The sequence below is a fragment of the Chiloscyllium plagiosum genome, chromosome 13 (assembly GCF_004010195.1).
Source record: "Chiloscyllium plagiosum isolate BGI_BamShark_2017 chromosome 13, ASM401019v2, whole genome shotgun sequence".
Classification (NCBI taxonomy): domain Eukaryota; kingdom Metazoa; phylum Chordata; class Chondrichthyes; order Orectolobiformes; family Hemiscylliidae; genus Chiloscyllium; species Chiloscyllium plagiosum.
In genome coordinates this window covers 66,458,311-66,480,422 of record NC_057722.1, presented here as the reverse complement: position 1 = coordinate 66,480,422, position 22,112 = coordinate 66,458,311, and the positions used below count along the sequence as shown (strand labels likewise).

Below are 22,112 nucleotides of genomic sequence, written 5' to 3'. Positions count from 1 at the left end.
TGTTCTATGTTCTATGTTCTATGTTCAAGTAGCATCATTTTGCACTGTAACAATTCTGATTCTGTAATCTTGTATGTCTCTGTGTAAATAATCATGTGTTATTATAATGTGAATATCATGATTGCTGAATAATTGTTGAACAACCTGGCAACAATCATTTTTTGGGATTGCATCAGCATTTGGATTATACACTTGAGTGTTGCCAATACCTGTGAAACTGATTCTTCAGAAAAGGAAGGAAAATTGAGCAGCAGTAGTGCTGGTAGTGATAGGAGAGAGATGGTGGGGAATTAATGAAATTGTACTGTTAATATATAGTCAATTCAGTCTTGTGGCATATTGAATAGCATTCCTGCATCTGAGCTGGAAGCTCTGAGTTCAGATCCTATCTGGGTTTTCATGGTCAAGAATCATGTATCCATGATGCAACCAAACAGGCTGTGTATCAACCTACAAATCCTTCAACACATGGCAAGGACAGACGACAAGATTTGTTGAGGTTCCAAATCACCAATGCGATGGAATGAAACTGGACCCTTCACAATTACTATTCATAGCTCCAGATTATAACTTACATGCCACATTACCTCAGGCTTCCTGTGGGCTAGTTTGGTCTCAGAAGGGTTGTGTGAATCACAACTGTGTCAACTGCACAGAGTTTACTCCCTATTCTGGCTCTGGAAAAATTCACGAGTGCCTACTTTAGGCTAGAACTCTCTTGGGTTAAAAAAAAACTCAAGAAAAATACATGACCAGTAACAGAAGTGTTGTGCCAGTTGGATTTCCCAAAGCGAATACCGGCAATGCCTGAAAACATTCCCAATAATGACATTGCGTTATACAGTACAAATATTCACAACATTAAGATAGTTTATTGCAAGAATTTGTGTGTTACGTCATTCACTAGTTTACCTATGTAAATGAATAGAGGCAAATAACCTGAATGAAATACCTTTGTTTAACAAAGGTATTTCATTCAGGCCTGAACGATGTTCCTACAGAGCGACGCGAGGTTTCTTTCAAGATTCTTTCTGCAATAAGCCTGATACCTTGGGTTTCGGATTTGGTTAGATATATGAACCAAGAATATGCTTAATGATGCACTTGTAAACGCACTCACCTGTCGTGGAGTCCTTTCAGACTTGCTTCGACACCACTCCCAGTCAACCAGCTCCAACTTGCGTCCTTCCTCCTGGGCTAATTTGCGCTCTGAGCCTTCCGGAGTAGCTGCGCCTGACCTTCTGGGTTCCTTGCTGCTCCCCTTGTCCTGACGAGTGGTGACTTTGCACGCCTCTGCGCTCTGGTCTGTTGAACCCCGCAGGGAGCTGTCCCGAGGAGCGGTGGTGCTGATCTCGACCCTGGCGTCGCTCTGAGTTTCCTTTTGTTGGACCGGGGCAAATTTGCTGCACTCTGATACGAAGGCGGTCAGACTATGGTGTGATGGAGACTTGTTTTCTTCAACACTGCAGCTGTTTGCTTGGGATATCTTATACACCTCGTATCCTTGCTGGAATGACAGGTTGAATTCAAAGCCTCTTCGTTTTGCTAGATAAAGTCAGAATTATTTGTCAATGAATAACCATTGTTTTAATATTGCTAAAATAGTCATATCAAACAATTATTTATACATTTCAATTTGTGAAAGCAATTCTATTAGAGATAAATTTGTAACAATTTGGCACAAATACAGGCATTTTGTAAATGCAGTGGAGAAAGTTTGTGTCCAGAATTAGGAACTCTGGTTTTTGTTTCACCCAATTCTGTCACTGAGATTGTGAGGAGAGAAAGGCGAGGAAACATTGCACCAGTTGAGGCCATGGCTCAGCTAGCAGTGTTCTTTTCTCTGCATTAAGATGTTGAAGGTTAAAGCCCACTGTCTGGGATTTATACACATAATCCAGGTCAGCACCCTGAACGCAGCCCAAGTGAACACTCTACTGTCAGAGACAACACCTTTCAGAGGAAGTGTTAAACTAGGATCTGGTATTTGCTCTCTTAGACAGGCATAGAATATCTCCTTCAAACTGGTCATCATCGGTTCTAAATTAAATTATATTTTAGGAGGAAGCTGCTGTGTGCAAAATGGTTACTGATAAGCAGGCAAAACAAGACATGCTGAACACTGAAGAGATTATAGCTATGATAGAGAGAATGACTTATATTTATGTAGCTTTTTCATGATCACGAGATGTCTCAAAATGCTTAACAGCAAATTAAGTACTTGTTGAAGTATAGTCACTGGTTTAAAGTAAAAAATGTGGCAACAAAATTTTGCGCTTCTTGCTTTTACAACCATCATGTGACATTAACACGATAATTTCTTGTCATTTTGATTGAGGGCTAAAATAAATACATAAAAATGATAAGATATCACCCCTTACAAGAGGATAAATTAAATGGTTCTAAGCAAATAAATGTATAAAGATTGAGCAGAAGTAGCCCGTCCAGCCCCTCAGTTCTTCTCAGCCATTTAATAAGACCATGGCTGATTTTATTTTTAAAAATCTGCATTCCTGACTACCCAGTAACCTTGGATGCTCTTTGCCAACAAAGATCTATTTAACTCTGTCTTAAAAATATTGAATTGCTTGCCTCCACTGCTTTCTGGGGCATATTGTTATAAAAGTTACATAACCCTTAAAAAGAGCAATGTTCCAAGCTCTGCATGATACAAATGTAACTATTTTCAGGAGATCATTGTTGAGAAGTCACTGACTAGTTTTTGATAGAATAGAAAACGCCAGCTTGTCCCAACTGGGCAGTCAGGATTTGAAGCAAAAAGATTTATTAGTGTTTTGGACATTGTACCTCATAAGACTGGACTGTATTTTTTTTCTCAGTTTCAGATGCCAAAGTATTACTTTTCCTGTTCTTCATTACCTCAATTTTTCTGTGTTCACACATTTTGCCATTTTAAAATGAATAATGTTTCTCTTAAATTAAATGAAGATTCTCAGTATACTCTCTGGATTTCATGAACTATTTTCAAACTAGGAAAATAAAGACAACACTTGAAATTATATTGCACTTTTTAAGATGTGCCAAAAAGCTGAACAACTCATAAACTTTTCAAGTGTAATCATTGTTGTTTTGAAGGTTTATTAATGAATTATGCTTCTTAACAAAGAACTAATACCTAATTGCTAGGAAATAATTTGAGAGATATATTTGCTATATTAGACAGCACATGGTTTAGCAATAAAGGAAATGGGAATGGAAATAGGCCATTTGACTCATTGAGCCTGCTCCACCATTAAACCAAATTACAGCTGATCCTCTATCTCAATGCCAGGGTTTTGCACCATCCAGATATCATTATTAACATGTAGAAATCTATCAATCTTTGTCTTGAATATGTTCAACTATTGAAGCTCTACAGCCACTGAGGTAGAGATTTGCTAAGAGTCACCACCCATTCGTGATAGTATTCCTCCTCATCCCAGTTTTAAATGGCCAATGACTATGGCCCCTGGTTCAAGACCTCCTAAGCCACCAGAAACTTCCTTTCTACATCTACATTCTAGAGCCCTGTACACTTCAATACAATCATTTATCATTCTTCTAAACTCTAGAAAATTTAGGGTTAAGGAAGCCTAGCAAGACTGGAATCAATGGGAGTGTAGGGAAAATCTCTCCACTGTTTGTAGTGATATGTGGCAAAAAGGAAGATGGTTGTAGTTGGTGGAATTCAATCATCTCAGCTCTAGGACATCACTGCAGGTGTACCTCAGGGTAGTGTCCTAGGCCTAACCTTATTCAACTGCTTCATCAATTACCTTAACTACATCATTAGATCAGAAAGGAAATGCTCACTGATGATTGCACCTATATTCAATCACATGCCTGATCTGTTTCTTATAAATGGTGGACAGGTTTTGGAGAATAACTTGCTGCAAGATTCCTATTTTCTCACCTATTCTTGTACCCACAGTGCTTATATAACTAGTCCACTTCAGTTACAGATCAACAGTAATCCCAGGATGTTGTTAGTCTAGATTCAGAAATGATGATGCCATTTAACGTAAAGGGGTGATATTTAGATTCTCTCTTGTTGGATATGGTCATTACTTGGCATTTGTGTGGCATGAATGTTACTTGCCACTTGCCTGCCCAAGCCCAAACATTATCAAGGTCTTGTTGCATTTTGGAACAGACTGCTTCAGTGTCTGAGGAGTCACAAATGATACTGAACATTGTGTAGTCACCAGTGAACATTGCTAGTTCTGACCTTATGCTGAAGTGAAGGGTACTGATGATGCATCTGAAGATTGTTGGGCCAAGACATTACCTGCAGATGATTGACCTCAACCACCATAACCATCATATATGACTTCAGCCAGTGAAGCATTCTTCCCTGATTCCCACTGACCCCAGATTTGCTAGAGCTCCTTGATACCACACTTAGTCAAATGCAACCTTATTAACAAGGCCATTCAGTCTCGCCTCATCTCATGGGCCAAAATGGGTAATAAAAATACAATAAAATAGGAGTCATAGAAGTAACAATAACAGACCACAGTGAAGTTATAGGCCCATGGAAATTGACACCTAAGTTTAGAGATAGTGGGAGGTGATATCAGTCACTGTTCATCACCATTGGCAGCCAGTCAGAGATTGTTAAAAGTCACACAACACCAGGCTATAGTCCAACAGATTTATTCAGAAGCATAACCTTTTGTAGCACTGCTCCTTCATCAGGTAACTAGCTTGTACAAAAGCTTGTACTTCCAAATAAACCTGTTGAACTATAACCTGGTGTTTGATTTTTAACTTTGCCTACCCCAATCCAACACTGGCACCTCCACATCACAATTAGAGATTGATCAAGCCCCTCTGAAACAAATGAGAAACAAGCATTACTGCTGTGAAGCCAATCACAATATAATGACAGAATTGATTGTGTTCTGGCTTATGGCTTGAGAAGAGCTAATAAGCAGCAGCTTTCAGGAAGTACATGGTCCTGGATGTGTAAAAGTGAGACCAGAGAATAAGTACCAATCCTTCAATCTACAGTAAACTGCGTCATAGTAAGCCCATAAATCAATCCTGTTTGATAGGTATTACTCTGCATCTTACGCAAAGTTTCCCAAATTAAGTCATCAAACAGTCTCTTGTTGCCTTATTGGTTAAAGTCTCAAAAGAACAAATAAATATTATAGTTTGGATTTAAATTATAACCTAAAACTTTCAAATTGTGCATGTTCGGGAGAATACCATCATCCAAGATATATTTCTGAATGAAAAATAGAAAGTGTGTCACATGACAGTTACAAATTGATGGATTGAGCTGACAAATTGGTCCGTCAGGGTGTAAGATCAACTAGGAGAAAGTGAGGACTGCAGATGCTGGAGTACCAGAGTTGAAAAATATGGTGCTGATAAACACAGCAGGCCAGGCAGCATCCGAGGAGCAGGAGAATCGACGTTTCGGGCATAAGCGTCAGGGTGTAACTCAAGCAATTTAACATTTGAGTCACTATTTTTCTCAGTTCTTCTCTGCCACAGTTCTCAATAGTGAAATCTGAAAGTATTTCAAATGCATGAGCAGAGGATTTATTATTCAGAAATAAATTTAGGAATAGCATTTTAACCATTTTTTAAATAAAAGTTTAATTGCTTAGTATATGTGCAGTGATAAAATGAACTTTAGTTTGCAAAGTTAATAGTATTGAAAAGTCTATTGAATAATGATGTCACTATTAATTTCTTTAATGATTAATTTCTATAATTACAAACTGATGATGAAATGATCATATTGTAAAATGAAATGACCACCTTGTTGTAAAGTGTCTTAATATTGCATGAAAGTTGAGAAGGTATAATGACTTATTGGTCATGTTACTGGGCTAGTAATGAAATTAGTTCGTTAATCTAACTAATCAATGAGAGATGTGAGTTTGGTTCCCACCATGGTTATCAGGAATTTAAAATCAATTAATTTAAATAAACTGGGAATAAAAAAAAGCTGATTTCAGTAAAAATGTCCATGAAATTATCAGCTGTGAAGAAAAACATCTGGTTGCTTAATGTTCCTTGAGGAAGTAAATCTCCCACTCTTACTGATCTGGCCTATAAGTGTCTCCAGATCCATAGCAACATGATTAATTCTTAACTGCCCTCTGAAACATTATAACAAACCGTTCCATTGTACTCAAGAAGACAGCTGACCAGTAATTTCTGAAGAGCAATTAGGAATGGGCAAATAAATGTCGGTCTTGCTAGTGACATCTTGTGATTTACAATTACACAAAAATGTACTGATTCTTTACTCAGTTCGATTGACATCAGATGTGTGCATTATTAATCATCTGTGCGTGTGTGTGTATGCATGCGTGTATATATATATATATCCTAAATGGATATCTTGACAATAAGTAGGATATTCAACTTTCAGATGTTATGGAACATACCCTGGCCAGTGGTATTCTCAAACATACATAGTTTTTTCTTTGTGATTAGACAATCAATTGCTTACAGAAGCTGTTGTAAGGTCAATGACAGAAGATGATCTCCCAGTAAGGGAATTAGGCAATTTAGAATAAAGTGCTATTATACAATTTAATGTAAACTGCTAATGGTATCAGGCATTACTTCACTGCATAATACATTGCCACAGCACATTTAATCTTTTTGAACATAGATTTCATATTTTCAGAAAATCACTTGATGAAAATATGTGTCGGGGCTATCTTAAACTAAGGCATGTTACTCATTGCGTTCTTGGAAAATCAATAGCTCAAATTATTTTGTCATCTATCAGTGCATCATTCTATCTCTATTTTCCTCAAACATTCAACCAGTTCTTCCTCAAATATATCTGTCATCCACCCGAATATTCCCTGTGACAGCAACTTCCACATTTTAATCACTCTCTGGATAAAGAAGTTAGATGAACAGTTGTAGAAAAGAAGCAGGAACAAAAAATGAACTTCAACTGACAACCAGCTTAGGCTGCCAATATGTTTTTATGTTGCAATACACTCCCAAACTTGGTGATCTTACATTTAATACCCTCATCTAATATCTATTGTGTCTAGCTGGGGTCCAAACACTGTGGTACCCCACTAGTCACTTGCTGCCTCTCAGAAAAAGACATGTTTTATTCTATATCGGTATATTCCCCCAATCCCATGTGATTTGACTTCCTTTTCACCTCAATATCATTACTCAGGAGTCACCAGCTTATTCACGGTAGCAATTTGTTATCAGGTTTCTTCCTTAAATTTGGCAGCCGTAGAATCATTCCTGTTTTATTCTTTCATAGTTGCTTCACATATATAATTTTCCGCAAATATGTTGATCATTGTGATAGTCTGTCCCCTTTTTAGCAAAATAAGTGAAATGTTTTGAAGTTAATTATTATTTTTACTTTTTGCAATAATTTACAAGAGTAGTAACTGGAATGGAAGCTTTGCTTATGAAATGCAATTTTTTCTCTTTAATGATGCCTTTCATGTTTACCAGCTGTCCAGTCAGTTTGACTGTTGCGAATGAAATCTCTTGTGGAAGCAACTCTCTTTTGATAATGTGCCACTTCAAAGAAAATTGAAAAAAAATACACACTCAGTTGTTAGGTAAATGGATTTTTTTTATAGAATAGCCTCTACATATTGAGAGCTAACATGACTAAACTGTGTAGTACATCCAGGGACTGCACAATTTTGTTGGCCTTTGATTTTGTAACAGAAAATCATGGATTCATGCCACCATTTCCAGCCGAGACCTCATCTGGAAGTCTAATGAAAAGCTGTTAGGAAGAAATGATTTCCTTTCTAATGTGGATTTACAATGGAGTAAAATGTTTGATTACTCCAATTCATTTAGATTTGGATTAGTTGCAAATTGTGAGTAAACTCGAATTTAAAGCTGCACTCCACAAAAGAGACCTGCTAAATGGTGATGACGACCTTTAATCTTCATGGAAAGAGGTATAAAGAGTACATTTATGGAAAGAGTACATTCTTCCTGTGATTTTTAAAGAGCCATATTGAATACGTAAATGATAAAGAAGTGGAATTTGTGGGCTAAAATAATGATGACACAATAGGTTGTCACAATGATTTAACTGTAAAAGCAGGAACAAATTTAGGCAAAAACAGATGCTTGTTTAAATGAGGAAATTGAGGTTTTGCTGTCAGAGACACACCACAACATCATTAGCTTTACAAAACAGAATCTTACTGCCTGGCTTCCTATGCAGATCAATTGAACAGTGTGATGTTCCTGCATCTGTGCAGACTATGGAATGTAATCTCATCATAGGAATTTACGTGACTATTTAAGTGATTATAAATTCTGCTGCTTTTGTGAGGAGCACCCAGATGGATCAGATCATAATTTCCATGTTGGACCATACAAGTCTCCTTAACACTTACTCTTAAATACTACAAAGATATCCATACCCACGGCACCACCTTAATATGGCTATTTAAGGACATAAGACAGAGCAGCAGCAGTCGGCAATTTAACAAAACATTGTAGCAATGTAGGAAGCAACATGGTACTTGCAGGTAAAGCATGTTAAGATTTGCTTGTATCCAGAAGTTATTCACATTGTGACCTGAAGGAATTGTGTTAACCTCAGAGATCAGTCAGAACAATGTAAGTAGAAAGAATGGTAGACATGTTGGCTACATCCTGTGTGAGGTATGAATTTCACTGTTGACCAGAGTAATGAACCTGGGATTGTCCTTTGTAAAGTTCAAGCCTGGAATTCTGGCAAGAAGATATCCTGGCTTCAAAACACAATCTAACAATTCACAAATGAGGCATTGAACGTCAAGAACAGTCTCTCTGTGCTCAGAACTCAAGGTATGATTAGTCATTCAAGATCTACAGAAGCCAAATCTGATCACCTTGAGTTTGCAGGAAACTGGGTTAAATGAATGAGCTGTATAACTGTAATAGTCATCCTATTAGTGTCTGAATAATAAACTTGCATTTTAATAGTACATTTGAGCTCAAATCACAAGGAATCACTTATTTGCATTTGAGAAATTTTCTAACAAAAGTGATTACATCTTTCTTTCACAACTGCAGAGCTCACAGAAGGATAATTTTCAATGTTACAGGAGTTTGGAAGAATTTTTAGATTCAGAACAAGTAATTGTTGGGTGTTGACAAGGATATCTGAGGAATTGAAATGGTTATCTTCAGACAGCTTGCTTTCAGTAAAGGGAGCTTTAACTGCTGTTTCTGTTAGCTGCAACATGATAGATTGATTGAGTGTGGGTAGCAGAGAGGGATAAATATGTATGGGAGGGAGGAGGAAGATGATTCACAATGAATCCATCTGGAATCTTCAAGGAAAAATTCTTCCACCTCCATCATTAGGCAGGAACTGTACCTGATATAGCTATATTATACCGAAGATGTAGTCACTGAGCTGCACCATTTACAATAAATGGGCCCATCAGCACGCAGCATGGTGAAGATAGTGCTGCTAGCAATGGTGAAGCTCATTGTGGTTTTCAACTTCTACAACAGCAGATCCTTCCAGGAAAGTAAAGGCAATATCGCCAACATGTCATGTTTACAATGTCATTATGAAATTGGCAGAAGAACTGTGTTTCACGAGAAGTTAATGCATAGTTTTCTTTCTTGTCAAGGAGAATGCCTTTTTGACAGGCTAGTGGAATTCTCAGTTGAGCAGGAGCCATTAACTGCACATACATCATTCTGTGAGGCCTTCATATTAGTGGAGAAATATAGCACAAACACAAAAGGTGTCACTCTTTGAGCAGTCAGCGTATGATTGTACACCAAAACATCACGTCACAGAATGCCTGATATCTTGTCAGTCGTCATGTGCTTTCTTCCTGCACCCACCATACCTAAAATATTTGAACTAATATGGTGAACCAGAGTCTAACTCTGATATCAAAATCTACCTGCTTTCCACCTTCTCATGACTCCCATGCACCAAAAACCATAATTCCACTATGTACTTATAATGAAAATCATACTGCCACCAAGAGTATTGTGGAGCAAGCCATTGGTATTCCTAACAAAAGTTTCTAGTACAGCGAAAAGTCATTCTCATTTGTAGTAGTCTGCACCATTCTCCATAGGTTCATGCTCAACCGTGTGCAGGTCTTGCCACATGGCATTCAGGGTCACCTCAGATGGCAATACAGAAGGTTTGATCACATGACGTACAGGGAGAACTAGCCATTTGGATACAGAACTGGCTCAAAGGTAGAAGGCAGAGAGTGGTGGCGGCGGATTGTTATTCTGTGACTAATGGGATGCCACAAAGAACGGTGCTGGGTCCAGTGATATTCATCATTTAAAGAAATGATTTGGATGTGAATATAGGAGGTATAGTTAGTAAGTTTGCAGATAATACCAAAATTAGACAACAGCAAGGAAGGTTATTTATGAGAATAATGGGATCTTGATCAGATGGGCAGATGGGCCAATGGGCCAAGGAGTGTCAGATGGAGTTTAACTTAGATAAATATGAGGTGCTGCATTTTGGAACAGCAAATCAGGACAGTACTTATACACTAAATGGTAAGGGCCTGGGGAGTGTAGCTGAAAAAAGAGATTTTGGAGTGCACGTTCATAGTTCCTTGAAAGTGGAATCTCGGATAGATAAGGTAGTGAAGAAAGTTTTGGTACGCTTGCCTTTACTGGTCAGTGCATTGAGTACAGGAGTTGGGAGGTCATGTTGCAGCTGCACAGGATATTGAAATATTGTGTGCAATTCTGGTTTCCCTGCTACAGCAAGAGTGTTGTGAAATTTGAAAGGGTTCAGAAAAGATTTACAAGTATGTTGCCAGGGTTCAGGGTTTGAGCTATTGGGAGAGGCTGAATAGACCGGGGCTATTTTCTCTGGAGTCTCAGAGGCTGAGGGGTGACCTTATGGAGGTTTATAAAATCATGAGGGATATGAATAGGGTAAATAGACAAGGTCTTTTCTCTCGGGTGGGCTAGTCCAAAACTAGAGGACATAAGTTTAAGGTAAGAAGGGAAAGATTTAAAAAAGACCTAAGGGGCAACTTTCTCACACAGACAGTGGTGTATGTAGGGAATGAGCTGCCTGAGGAAGTGGTGGGGGCTGGTACAATTAAAATATTTAACAGGCATCTGGATGGGTGTTTGAGTAGGAAAGGTTTAGAGGCATATGGGCCAAATGCTGGCAAATGGGTCTGGCTTTATTTGGGATATCTGGTTGGGCATGGACAAGTTGGACTGAAGGGTCTGTTTCCATGCTGTATATTCTATGACTCTATGACTCAAAGGAAGCAAATGAATCAGAAGAGGAGGAGGAGGAAGGAAGAAAGTGTCGGGAACCCCTTTGCACCAGACTGCATATCCAAGACTGGTCATTTCAATTCTACTCCTCCAAACTCTCATCCCCATATCCACAACTTTCCATCTCTCTGTCATATTCCATTACAGCATCCTATTGGCCAATATTCTGTAATAAAGGACATCACACAAAATAGGAATTATTCCATAACAGCACTCCCAACAATGTACATAAAATGAAATGACTCATCGCTCTGAATTTCTCTACTATATGTTTTACAGGAATTGCTGTACACAATGAATGTACCTCTGTGTTAAGGGTCGTAAACTGCCTGTAAGCAGTGCAGGCTAGATGTGGATTGTGTTAATATGTGGTGTGCTTCAAATCAATGTCATGATCTTATATTATGATCCCTGTAAGGGGTTCTAGATCCTTGAGCTATCTTGCAGTTATGTCACAGAGCTGCACATACCTGGGCATAAATAGTACAATGTGGGAAGAGTTAGGCAACTCCAGATAAGAAATATTGAGGGAGCACATGGACATGAGCACAATGATGAAGATCGATTAGTCTTTACCCATTGTTAGAGCCTGGTATGGTTCCAATTATTATGTACAGCAGTAATTAATATTAATGCTTGACAACTAGTGTGACTTTGAAGCTAAGCCTGAAGACAGTTCTTGAAATTGCTTTATCCCCGATCCTGTTGTCTTGAACTCAAACTCAACGTGGTATCATACTAGACAAAATAATCTGATCTCTTATAATGAGCCTGGTCCATTTCTGGCCCTTCAAATTTCAGCATTCTTCTCGTGGTGAGTGTTAAGTACATCGGTGCACCTCATTGGCACTGAAAAATAATGTCACAACTGCAAATTTTACAGGTTTTAATTACTGTTGGGTCTTTTTAAAAATGAGGTTATCCTTTTTGCACTATTTTCGGCATTTCTTCTTTCTCTCAACCCAACCAAGCTATGTGGCCCCAGTTGAGCTAATTTTTATTCAACCAGTCTAACAGACACTTCCTACTCATGTTTTGTGCTGCCAATTTCACAAGTCTTCAATATAATTGATTATGTAGATATACAGCTGGTTACCTTGTTCACTGAGATTCTAGGTGCCCTGTAAAGGGATTTGTGCCATTTCTATCTCATGCTTCTTGCCAACTCATGGGGCACAATATCACAAGCAAAGCAAGTCTAATTTGCTGTAGGCAGCATTCATGACTTTGCGACAGAATTGAGGGTCCCGATATATATGAGCATTGAAATTAAAATGTGGATAAATTGTTAATCTTTGTACAAAGCCATGCAAGATTTTTATTCATTATAATTTTGTAGTGGTAATTTATGTTAAACAAAAGAGAAAAACATTTCTGAAACATTAAGGGTGTCTGAATCGTGTGAAAATTATGTAGCAATGTGCAGTGAGGAAGAGTTCTTTCATATTGCTCATTTATGGGATGTGGGTGTCACTGGCTCAGCCTGCATTTATTGCCCATCCATAGTTGCCTTTGAGAGATGCTGAGTTCTCTTTTTGAACAACTTTAATCCATTTGGTGTTGGTATATCAACAATGAAGTCCAGGACAGAATTCCAGGAATTTGATCCAATGAGAGGCCAGGGAGAGAAAGGCAATATTTTCAGGAGAGGATGGTGAATAGCTTGGAAGGGAACTTGAAGGTGATGCGTATTCCCAGAAATGTGCTGCTCTTGGGTTTCTAGATGATAGTGTTTTCTCTTGTTTGAAAGGCACAGTCTAAGGAGCCTTAATGATTACTGCAGTGATTTTATGGATGGTACACTATTGCTACTAACAGGCAATCAAATGCGATTCATTGTCCAGGATGTTGTCAAGTTTCTTGACTGTTGTTAATTGCCCATTTATTGTGAATCATCACAATATATTTTGAGCTGCTCTACCATTATCCTCACAAAATGTGGCAGTTCAGCCTCTTCAACCTCTATGTGAGTTTCAGAAAGTGGTTGCTTGCCTACAATAGTTGCTAAATCAGCTCAACACAGAAAGTTATATTTTTCATCAACTTGCTTTGTTGTGTTCTCGGTTGGAGCAGCTAGGATAATGAATCCAGGCCTTCTGGCCCAGAGGTAGGGACAGTATCACTCTGCCACAAGAACCCATAGAACATTGCATCCAATAATTAACAAGGTAGTTATTCTTATAGTGATATGATAATATATAATAACTGTCAATTGACTTTTTTGACTGAGAAAGTGACCAATGTGACAGGAAACCCAGTGCAGAGGTATATTTCTCCAGAACATGAATTGAAAATAGAGATTTTAAAAATGTCAAATTAATTTGAAAAAAAGGCCATACTTTCCTTTCAGTCTCATGTTTTTTTTCTCCATCTGTTCATCCAGTTTTTCATTTATATCTTTTCTTTTCTGCATATGTATTGATATTGAATTCACTTACACTAATTTTAGGCCCTTCTCAGTCCTTGAACTGTTTATTTCTCAATCATTAAACCTCATTATTTTAGAAGGCACATTGTTAATCATGTCAATCCCAGATACCCCTTTGTCCTTGCAACATAATTCACAACTGGATGCACTTTTTGAGGCAAAGTTGATTGGAGTGGAAAGGTGCAAGATGAAATCTGACTAACTATTCATATTTTGAGAGAAACCACTTCAGTTAATTCAATAACACATCTTTGTATCTACTTATAAACTCTTCTCCACCCTCACTACTTCACACCACCTTAACTTGTCGCATTTATGGATCTCTAGCCAAAGATTGGGTTTTCTTTGAATAGGTTGTTTTATGTGATTACAGATTTGCACCCTGGATTTCCCTTTCTTGAACTCCTTCACCCTCATCATATTTTTCCTCACTTTAAGAAATGAAAATGTTGACCACCAACTATTAGGTAACATATCACTAGCTGGCAATGATTCTTAGATTATCAGGCTCAGGTTCAGCCCTAGCCAAGTATAGTGATTAAAATGGCTAGCAATGGAAAGTAAGCAATGACAAGGTGCCAACAAGTCTACAACTTGTGAGAGCAGGGATGAGAAAATGTTTGAGTTTAGGGAATATTAAAGATAATGAAGTGTTGTCCTAACATCAGCCCAGCAGAAGACCAGCATGGAAGTTCAAATATGTGATGTATTTGGACAATGGTAAAGAGACTAAGCCATAATCTGAATGTCCAAAAAAAAGTTGGTCTACCTAGCTCCTGCATGCTATTATATGAAACATCCAGCACAACATCCAGTGTGCTAGTGCAGACTTTGGCCACCTGAGGAAAAGGGCATTTTGAGAATAACAACATCAGGTCCAACACCAAGATTATGGTTTACACAGCTGTGGTCGTTCCTGCTTTTCGACATAGCTCTGAGATGTGGACTGTCTGCAGCAGACTCCTCAAGGTACTGGAGCAGTACCACCAATACTGCCTATGCACGATCCTGCGAATCACTGGAAGGAAAGACTGACCAACACCAACATCCTTGACCAGGGCAAAGTCCCCAGCTTTAAGGCACTGAATACCCTTGATTGGCTGCAATGGTCTGAGCACATCCACATAACCCACATGTGACTCCCCAAGCATGTGCTCTATCCCCAGCTCCAAAATGGCAGGCGAGTCCCAGGTGAACAGAGGAAGCACTTCAGAGATACCCCTCAAGGCCTCCCTGTTGAAGTGCAGCACTCCCACAGATACCTGACAATCACTGGCCCAAGACTGTCCCAAATGGAAGAGGAGCATCTGGGATGGCCGTCGGGAAAAATGGAAGCCAGGTGAAAACAGTGTAAGGAGCTCACTGCCACACCAATTCTCCATCCTCACCTCTCCATGACTACCACCAGCCCCAAGTGTAACAGAGCTGCGGTAGCCACATTGGTCTGTATAGTAACCTACAGACTCACCCTGAGTGTGGAAGAGAGTCATCCTTGTCTGCAAGGGACTGACAATGATGATGATGATATAAAACATATATATAATCAATAGGCTGATACGTAAGCATGAGGCGAAAGTGAGGACTCCAGATGCTGGAGATTAGAGTCAAGACTGTGGTGCTGAAAAAGCACAGCAGGTCAGGCAGCATCCGAGGTTTTGGAAGAGGCTGCGCAAAAAGGTTAAAATCAATTAGGCGAAAGTGAGGACTTCAGAAGTTGGAGATTAGAGTTGAGAGTGTGGTGCTGGAAAAGCACAGCAGATCAAGCAGTATCCCATGCATAAGCACATCCATAGTGTAAGTGTTTATGTATGTGCCAGACAAGTCACAGGCAATGACCATCTTCAACAAAAGAGAACCTAACCATCACGTCTTGACATTCAATAACATTACCATTGCTAACTCCCCACTATAAACTTGCTGGACTTGACAACTGAGCAGGAACAAAACCGGACCAGCCACCGAAATATTCTGTTTACATGAGGCTGGCTGCAGCACATATCAACACCCTGAATGCCCAAAGCCTGTCCACATCTACAAGGCATAAGTCAGGAATGTGACGGAATACTCACCACTTGCCTGGATGGGTGCAGCTTTTATATCACTCAAAGTACTTGATGCCATTGAGGACAGAGCAGCCCACTTGATTGACACTACATCCCAAACATTCAGTCCCTCCATTGCTAATACTCAATAGTAGCAGTGTGTACCACCTATAAGATGTGCTGCAGAATTTCAGAAAGGCTTGACACCACATTGGATAAAGAATCCCACTTGATTGGCATCACATTCACAACTTTCATTTTCTCCATCACCACCTCTCTGTAGCACCAGATGCATTGCAGAAATTCACCGAGGCTCCTTCAGCAGCAGCTTCCAAATGCATGACCAGCAGAACAAATGCAGCAGATACATGGGAATATCACCACATGAAAGATCCCTTCTAACCCACTAAGCATCCTGACTTGGAAATATATTCGCATTTCCTCATTATTGCTGGGTCAAAGTCCAGGAACTCTATCCCCAGTGACATTGTGTGTTTACCTACAAAAGAATAGACTTCAGCGGTACAAGAACACAACTCACCATTACCTTTTCAAGGGGAACTTGGGATAGGCAATAAATGCTGGCTCAGCCAGTGATGCTCATGTTCTGGATGTTAGCCTCATAAAAATGACAGTCCAAATTCCCTGTACGCTACTGCTTGTGAAATAAAGACCACTTTTATGATAGTCATAATTTGGAGATGCTGGTGTTGGACTGGAGTGTACAAAGTTAAAAATCACACATCACCACACAGCTACACTATCACCTGATGAAGGAGCGACGCTCTGAAAGCTAGTGTGCTTCTAATTAAACCTGTTGTACTATAACCTGGTGTTGTGTGATTTTTACCTTTATACAGCACTTTTAGCAACTACTATTTGTAGTTGGATAATTGTCTTTGGTATGATTTCTTCAAAAATATATTAGGTCAGCTCTTCAACTCCCCTACAAATTGTTGGGAGAGATTCCCACTGTAAAACATTCTTGGACTTCTAACCATGTCAACGGTGCTTCGTTAGTGTAAATTACGACTAGTTTCTATGTACCAAGAATGCTTTCACACTTACAGTGAACTGTATTTGTATTAATAAGAAGATTTAATATCAGAGATAACATATGGGGGATCCATACTTTCCTAAACAGAAGCCTCTTTTTAAAATATTTACCCCAAACTTCACTTGCATTGCCTCACCAACATATATTGATTGTATGCCCTTCATAGAACATAGAACATAGAAGAATACAGTGCAGTACAGGCAATTTGGCCCTCGATGTTGCGCCGATCCAAGTCCACCTAACCTAAACTAGCCCACTATCCTCCATATGCCTATCCAATGCCCGTTTAAATGCCCATAAAGAGGGAGAGTCCACCACTGCTACTGGCAGGGCATTCCATGAACTCACGACTCGCTGAGTAAAGAATCTACCCCTAACATCTGTCCTATACCTACCACCCCTTAATTTAAAGCTATGCCCCCTCGTAATGGCTGACTCCATGCGTGGAAAAAGGTTCTCATGGTCAACCCTATCTAAACCCCTAATCATCTTGTACACCTCTATCAAGTCACCCCTAAATCTTCTTTTCTCCAATGAAAACAGCCCCAAGTGCCTCAGCTTTTCCTCATACAATCTTCCTACCATACCAGGCAACATCCTGAAGTACTATAGAATGTTTCTTACCTCTGGCTGGTTCTGATGCGACTGTGTACACATTTTTTCGGCAGTTGATGATGCAGCCACATGGCAGATGAATCCATCTTTCAGACAGAACAAACACTGGTGTTATAGCAGCTGCCAGCAAGGTCAGGACAAAACCCAAAGATTCGAAGGACTCATTCTCAAGTTTGGTGACATGATGGACGAGCAGTTGTATCTGTGAAACACAAAGTACAATCAGTTGGTCACTCAGCCACATAATCTCATTGAAACAATCAATCTCTGAAACAGAGATGTACATCATAATCATGGAATGTAGAAATTTTGTTTATTTTAGCAAGAAGACAAATGTTTGTAATGCAATTCAGGTGTCAAAAATCCTAACAGAAATACTATGCATTTGGGCAGAGAAAATTAAAAATTCCATATAAGCTAAACATTTAATTTGAAAGGGGAGTACAGGAATACAAAGACTCAGGACTAAATGAACACAAATCTTTGAAGGTGACAGGACAATATGATAAGACTGTTAAGAAAACTTATGGGATCCTCGGCTTTATAAACAGAGGATTAGGGTAGAAATATAGAGAAGTTACATTAAACTTTTGTAAATTATTGGTTTGGCCTCAGCTGGTGTACTGTGCACAATCCTGAACACCACAATTTAGGAAGAAGGTCAAGGCTGTGGAGAGAATTGCAGGGCCAATTTGCTTGAATGAATTTCAGCTGAGGAACATTTGCTATATGGAAAGACCAGAGAGGCTGGAATTGGTGACTGTCAGTAAACACAGAGCACTGATTTAAAGTAACTGGGAAAAGAGCCAAAGGAGGAATTATGCCTTTCCCCCCTCCTCAAACCAATTGTCATGATCTGGAATGTATTGCCTGAATGGCTAATTAAATCAGATTCAATAGTAACTTTTGAAAATGAATCGGATAAGTACTTGAAGGATCAGATTGCAAAGCCTCAAAGAAATGAGCAGGGAAATGAGATTAATTGAATAGTTCTGTCAAAGACCCTACGCCAGAGCTTACAAAAGCCTCCCCGCCCAGTCTCACAGGTTGTGTCTCTTCCACTTCCCAACCACCTCTCACCATCTCAAAACTCCCCTCTTCCCCATTTCCCCCTCAAAGGAGTTCAGGTCTTCTGTTCCCCCACCCACATCATCTCTTCACAGTTCAACTTCCAGGGATCGTGACAATTTTCAAGCTTCAAAATGGGATCACAATAGGAAAAGTTTGAGAAGCACTGACTGACGCAGACACACCGATGTTTGTGGTTAGCCAACCTACATGTCTTCCGAGATTTGCTTTTGCAAACTAGAAGTTCATTCTAGTTTAAGTATTATGTTCCTTTTCCAAGACGTTGTATACGAAATGATGTGGCCATCATAATTTCCACGTTCACATTTCTTACTCCCTTTCGAAAGGAAATTTGCAGTTTGCATCTTGGTGTTTCTTCACCATTTGTCCAAAACATGAAAAATAGCGGATTGACAGGAGAGGATTTAGATTCGGGATATGCGGCAGCTTATCAGGTTTTACCGTTAAGTTGCACATGGCTTTAACTGACTACAGAGTCCCCCAAAATCATTAGTTCTCAACCTAGACTCATGAACAATCACTTTCTGGTGTTACCAAAGTTGTTCAGCTGAAACGATTGGGTGATTCATCTCCAGAAATAGCAGCCAGGTGGCAAAACAGAGTAATAGACATATAGTTAGATAAGTAGATAGGCAATCAGATTGATAGACTCACCATCAATGGTAACCACAGGACAACTTTCATCATGGCTAATATTAAGGAAAAGCGCTTTTGAGCGAACTCGACTGTTTGGTTCCTGTGTTTGAAGCCGTTGCTTTGACGATGTGACGAGTGAAGCACATCAGCCTGACTTTTCACATCAGAACTCCAGTTTATATCGGTCGGGAGACACCTTAAAGTTCTGTCCACCGGGTTCTCCAAGGCGGACACGTTACCCGCAGGATCCGTACTGTTAGTCACTTGGTGATAACTGGGATTTAACCGCGTCTGTTGCTGCCCCGCAGAGCAAAGCAGTTTGTAGGTGAGGGGGACGGAGAAGGTGGTGAGGACGAGGAGGCAAGCGGAGTACAGAGCAAAGAGAAGTGGCACGTAAGAACTTCTGTGGTCCACAAGGCACCCCCATGGTGTTGAGATGAAAGTGCCCCACCCAAAGACAGGCAGGACGCTCACTAGCAGACTGATAGCCCATAGAATCGCCAGGAGCCAGATCATGGGAACAGATTGCTGGTTGCCTCTGAAAAGCCTGGTTCGCCTGGTTGTATAGTAGTTGTAGGAAACGATTAGCGAGGACTTGAGAGCGGCCGCGACCCCTTGTAATAGATAGAGGGCGGCTGAAATGGTGCACACAGAACTGGGCACCTTTTCCCTTCCCCACTGCATGGACATGAACATGGACAAAGCGACCACGTAAAGAAGGTCATCTATAGCAAGCGAAGCCATAATGACCACCAGGAAGTTCTTGTTTCTCGTCCTCAGCAGGCAGGTCAGCGAGTAAACGCTGCCCAGGAAGATGAGGGGCGTGCAGATGAGGGTAAGACAAAATAAATAGACATTCACCGACATCCCCCCGACTGGAGTGTCCATTGTGGGACCCGTCACTTCGGGATCGCCGCTGAACCAGTGGGATCTGTTCATGGAGCTCAAGCGACGGGGTGTCTCAGACATAGTGATCCTTAATGAAAGCCGATTTCAGACACTTGGCTTCCGTTGCCATGCCTTATCTTGCTTGTGCCATTGTTCTCACTCCTGCAACTGGACTCCCTTGGACGCGTGTCCTGGTCGCTGTCCTCCTCTCCTGGTGCTGAAATGCTCTTCACTTCTACTTGCTTTCCCTGGCACTTTAGTTTGGACTTGAAATCCTTCCCTCTCTGTTCAGTTTCGCTCTACTCAGCGGAATCTCTTGTTTGTGATTAATTGAATGCAGAGGAAATTGATATTAAAACAAAAAACTTCAATGATTACCGACACAGAGAGAGGGAGAGACAGAGACAGAGTCCATCCGCGCTTTCATTGAAGTACACATTTACATTGACGGAGAATAAGGCTGGCGACTAAGCTGACGCGCCCAAGTTGCGTCATCGTGCAATACCCACCCAGGATTTCAGAATTCCTCCCTCCCTCTTTGCGATTGCACGTGTTTTATAAATTTACTCTTCAATCTGCACTTGACGGAGAAGCTTGTTGAAATGCTATCCTCAATGCATTGTTGCCATGCTGCTATAGTTACCCGTGCATTAAGACTTGGCTTCAAAGTGCTATGATGTTGATCAAAGAAAACAAACATAGAAACACAATGCGAATTCACAATTTATATGCAACATGCATTACTTTTTCAACAGCGCCCAAGGTGACGCTTGTTCATCGTGGATGCTGTATGACGAAAAATAATAAGGGCAGACGCATCTTTTATTGAAAGAAACAAAAGAGGCAATAAAGATAATCTGAAATTGTTGGGAAAAAAAACTCAGCAGATCTGGCAGCATCTGTGCAGAGAGAGCAGAGTTAACGTTTCGGGTCCAGTGACCCTTCCTCAGAACTGGGTCAGAGAGAATTATCTGTTGCCGTTTCAATACTGTCACAATGGTAAGAGTATAGCATTGTGACTAATTTGTGCACAGCAAGCTTCCGCAAACAATAATGTGGTAATGATCAGACAATCCATTCCTAGTGATGTTGGTTGAGGGATAAATACTGACACAGGACCACGGGACCAAATTCTCATCATCTTCAAATTAGTAGCATTTTTCTTATATATAGAGGAGGGACTTTGGCTGATCAAGGATAACTGTTTCTCAGAAAACAATAACAGTTTGAGTGGTGACATTTATTTATCTCCCACCTTGCTAGTTGGGCTTTCACAGTTAGTTACAGCACATGGATATAGGAATGTGATGACAAATCATGTCCCCTTAAGTCTGCTGCAATATTCAATCATGGATGATTTTTGGCTTCAGTTCCACTTTCCCACCCTAACCCCACATCCCTAAATTCACTCAAAATTGGCAGTGTTTTGACTATCAGCCTTCAATATATTAAATGGCCAAGATTCCCAACTCTTTGGCAGAAGGGATTCCAAAATATCACAACTCTCTGGATTAGTTTTCTCCTTCCTCATCTCAGTTATTTCTAAATGTTCAATCCTTTGATCTGAGATTGCGGCTGTAGTTTTTTTGTTGTCATGAAGGCTGATAGCGGGAGGAGAGAGATGGGGAAGTGGGGTGACTTCTGTTCATCAGGCTGCAGGAATTGGGAGCACATTTTATTATCAAACAGCTTAGGGGCTGCAAGCAGGGCTGCAGTTCTAGCTAGGATGAAGGTACAAAATGGGGGACTTCAACTATCCAAATATTGACTGGGATCACTGCAGTACAAGTACTATAGGCGGGTCAGTTTTTGTCCACTGTGTGCAGGAGGACTTCCTGACACAGTATGTAGACAGGCCTACAAGGGGCAAAGCCACCTTAGATTTAGTACTGGGTAACAAGCCTAGCTAGGTGTTAGATTTGGAAGTAGGTGAGCACTTTGGAGACAGCGATCACAATTCTGTCAGGTTTATTTTAGTGATGGAAAGGGATAGATGTACTCCACCGAGCAAGAGTTACAGCTGAGGGAAGGGAAATTATGATGCAATTAGGAAAGATTTAGGAAGCGTAGAATGGGGAAGGAAACTGCAGGGGATGAG

At 40.1% G+C, this 22,112-nt stretch overlaps 1 protein-coding gene across 1 annotated transcript in view; it reads right to left on the bottom strand.

Annotated features, from left to right (window-relative positions):
• LOC122555660 (probable G-protein coupled receptor 149) overlaps positions 1–20,445 on the bottom strand; it is a 41,936-nt gene extending 21,491 nt beyond the window's left edge. The window contains exons 1-3 of the mRNA XM_043701657.1: positions 19,145–20,445; positions 17,411–17,603; positions 1,121–1,545 (exon numbers count right to left, since the gene is read on the bottom strand). Coding sequence (XP_043557592.1) covers positions 1,121–1,545; positions 17,411–17,603; positions 19,145–20,095 — 1,569 coding nt within the window. The 5' untranslated portion in view covers positions 20,096–20,445. The remainder of the gene's footprint in view (positions 1–1,120; positions 1,546–17,410; positions 17,604–19,144) is intronic.
• Positions 20,446–22,112: the final 1,667 nt, after the last annotated feature.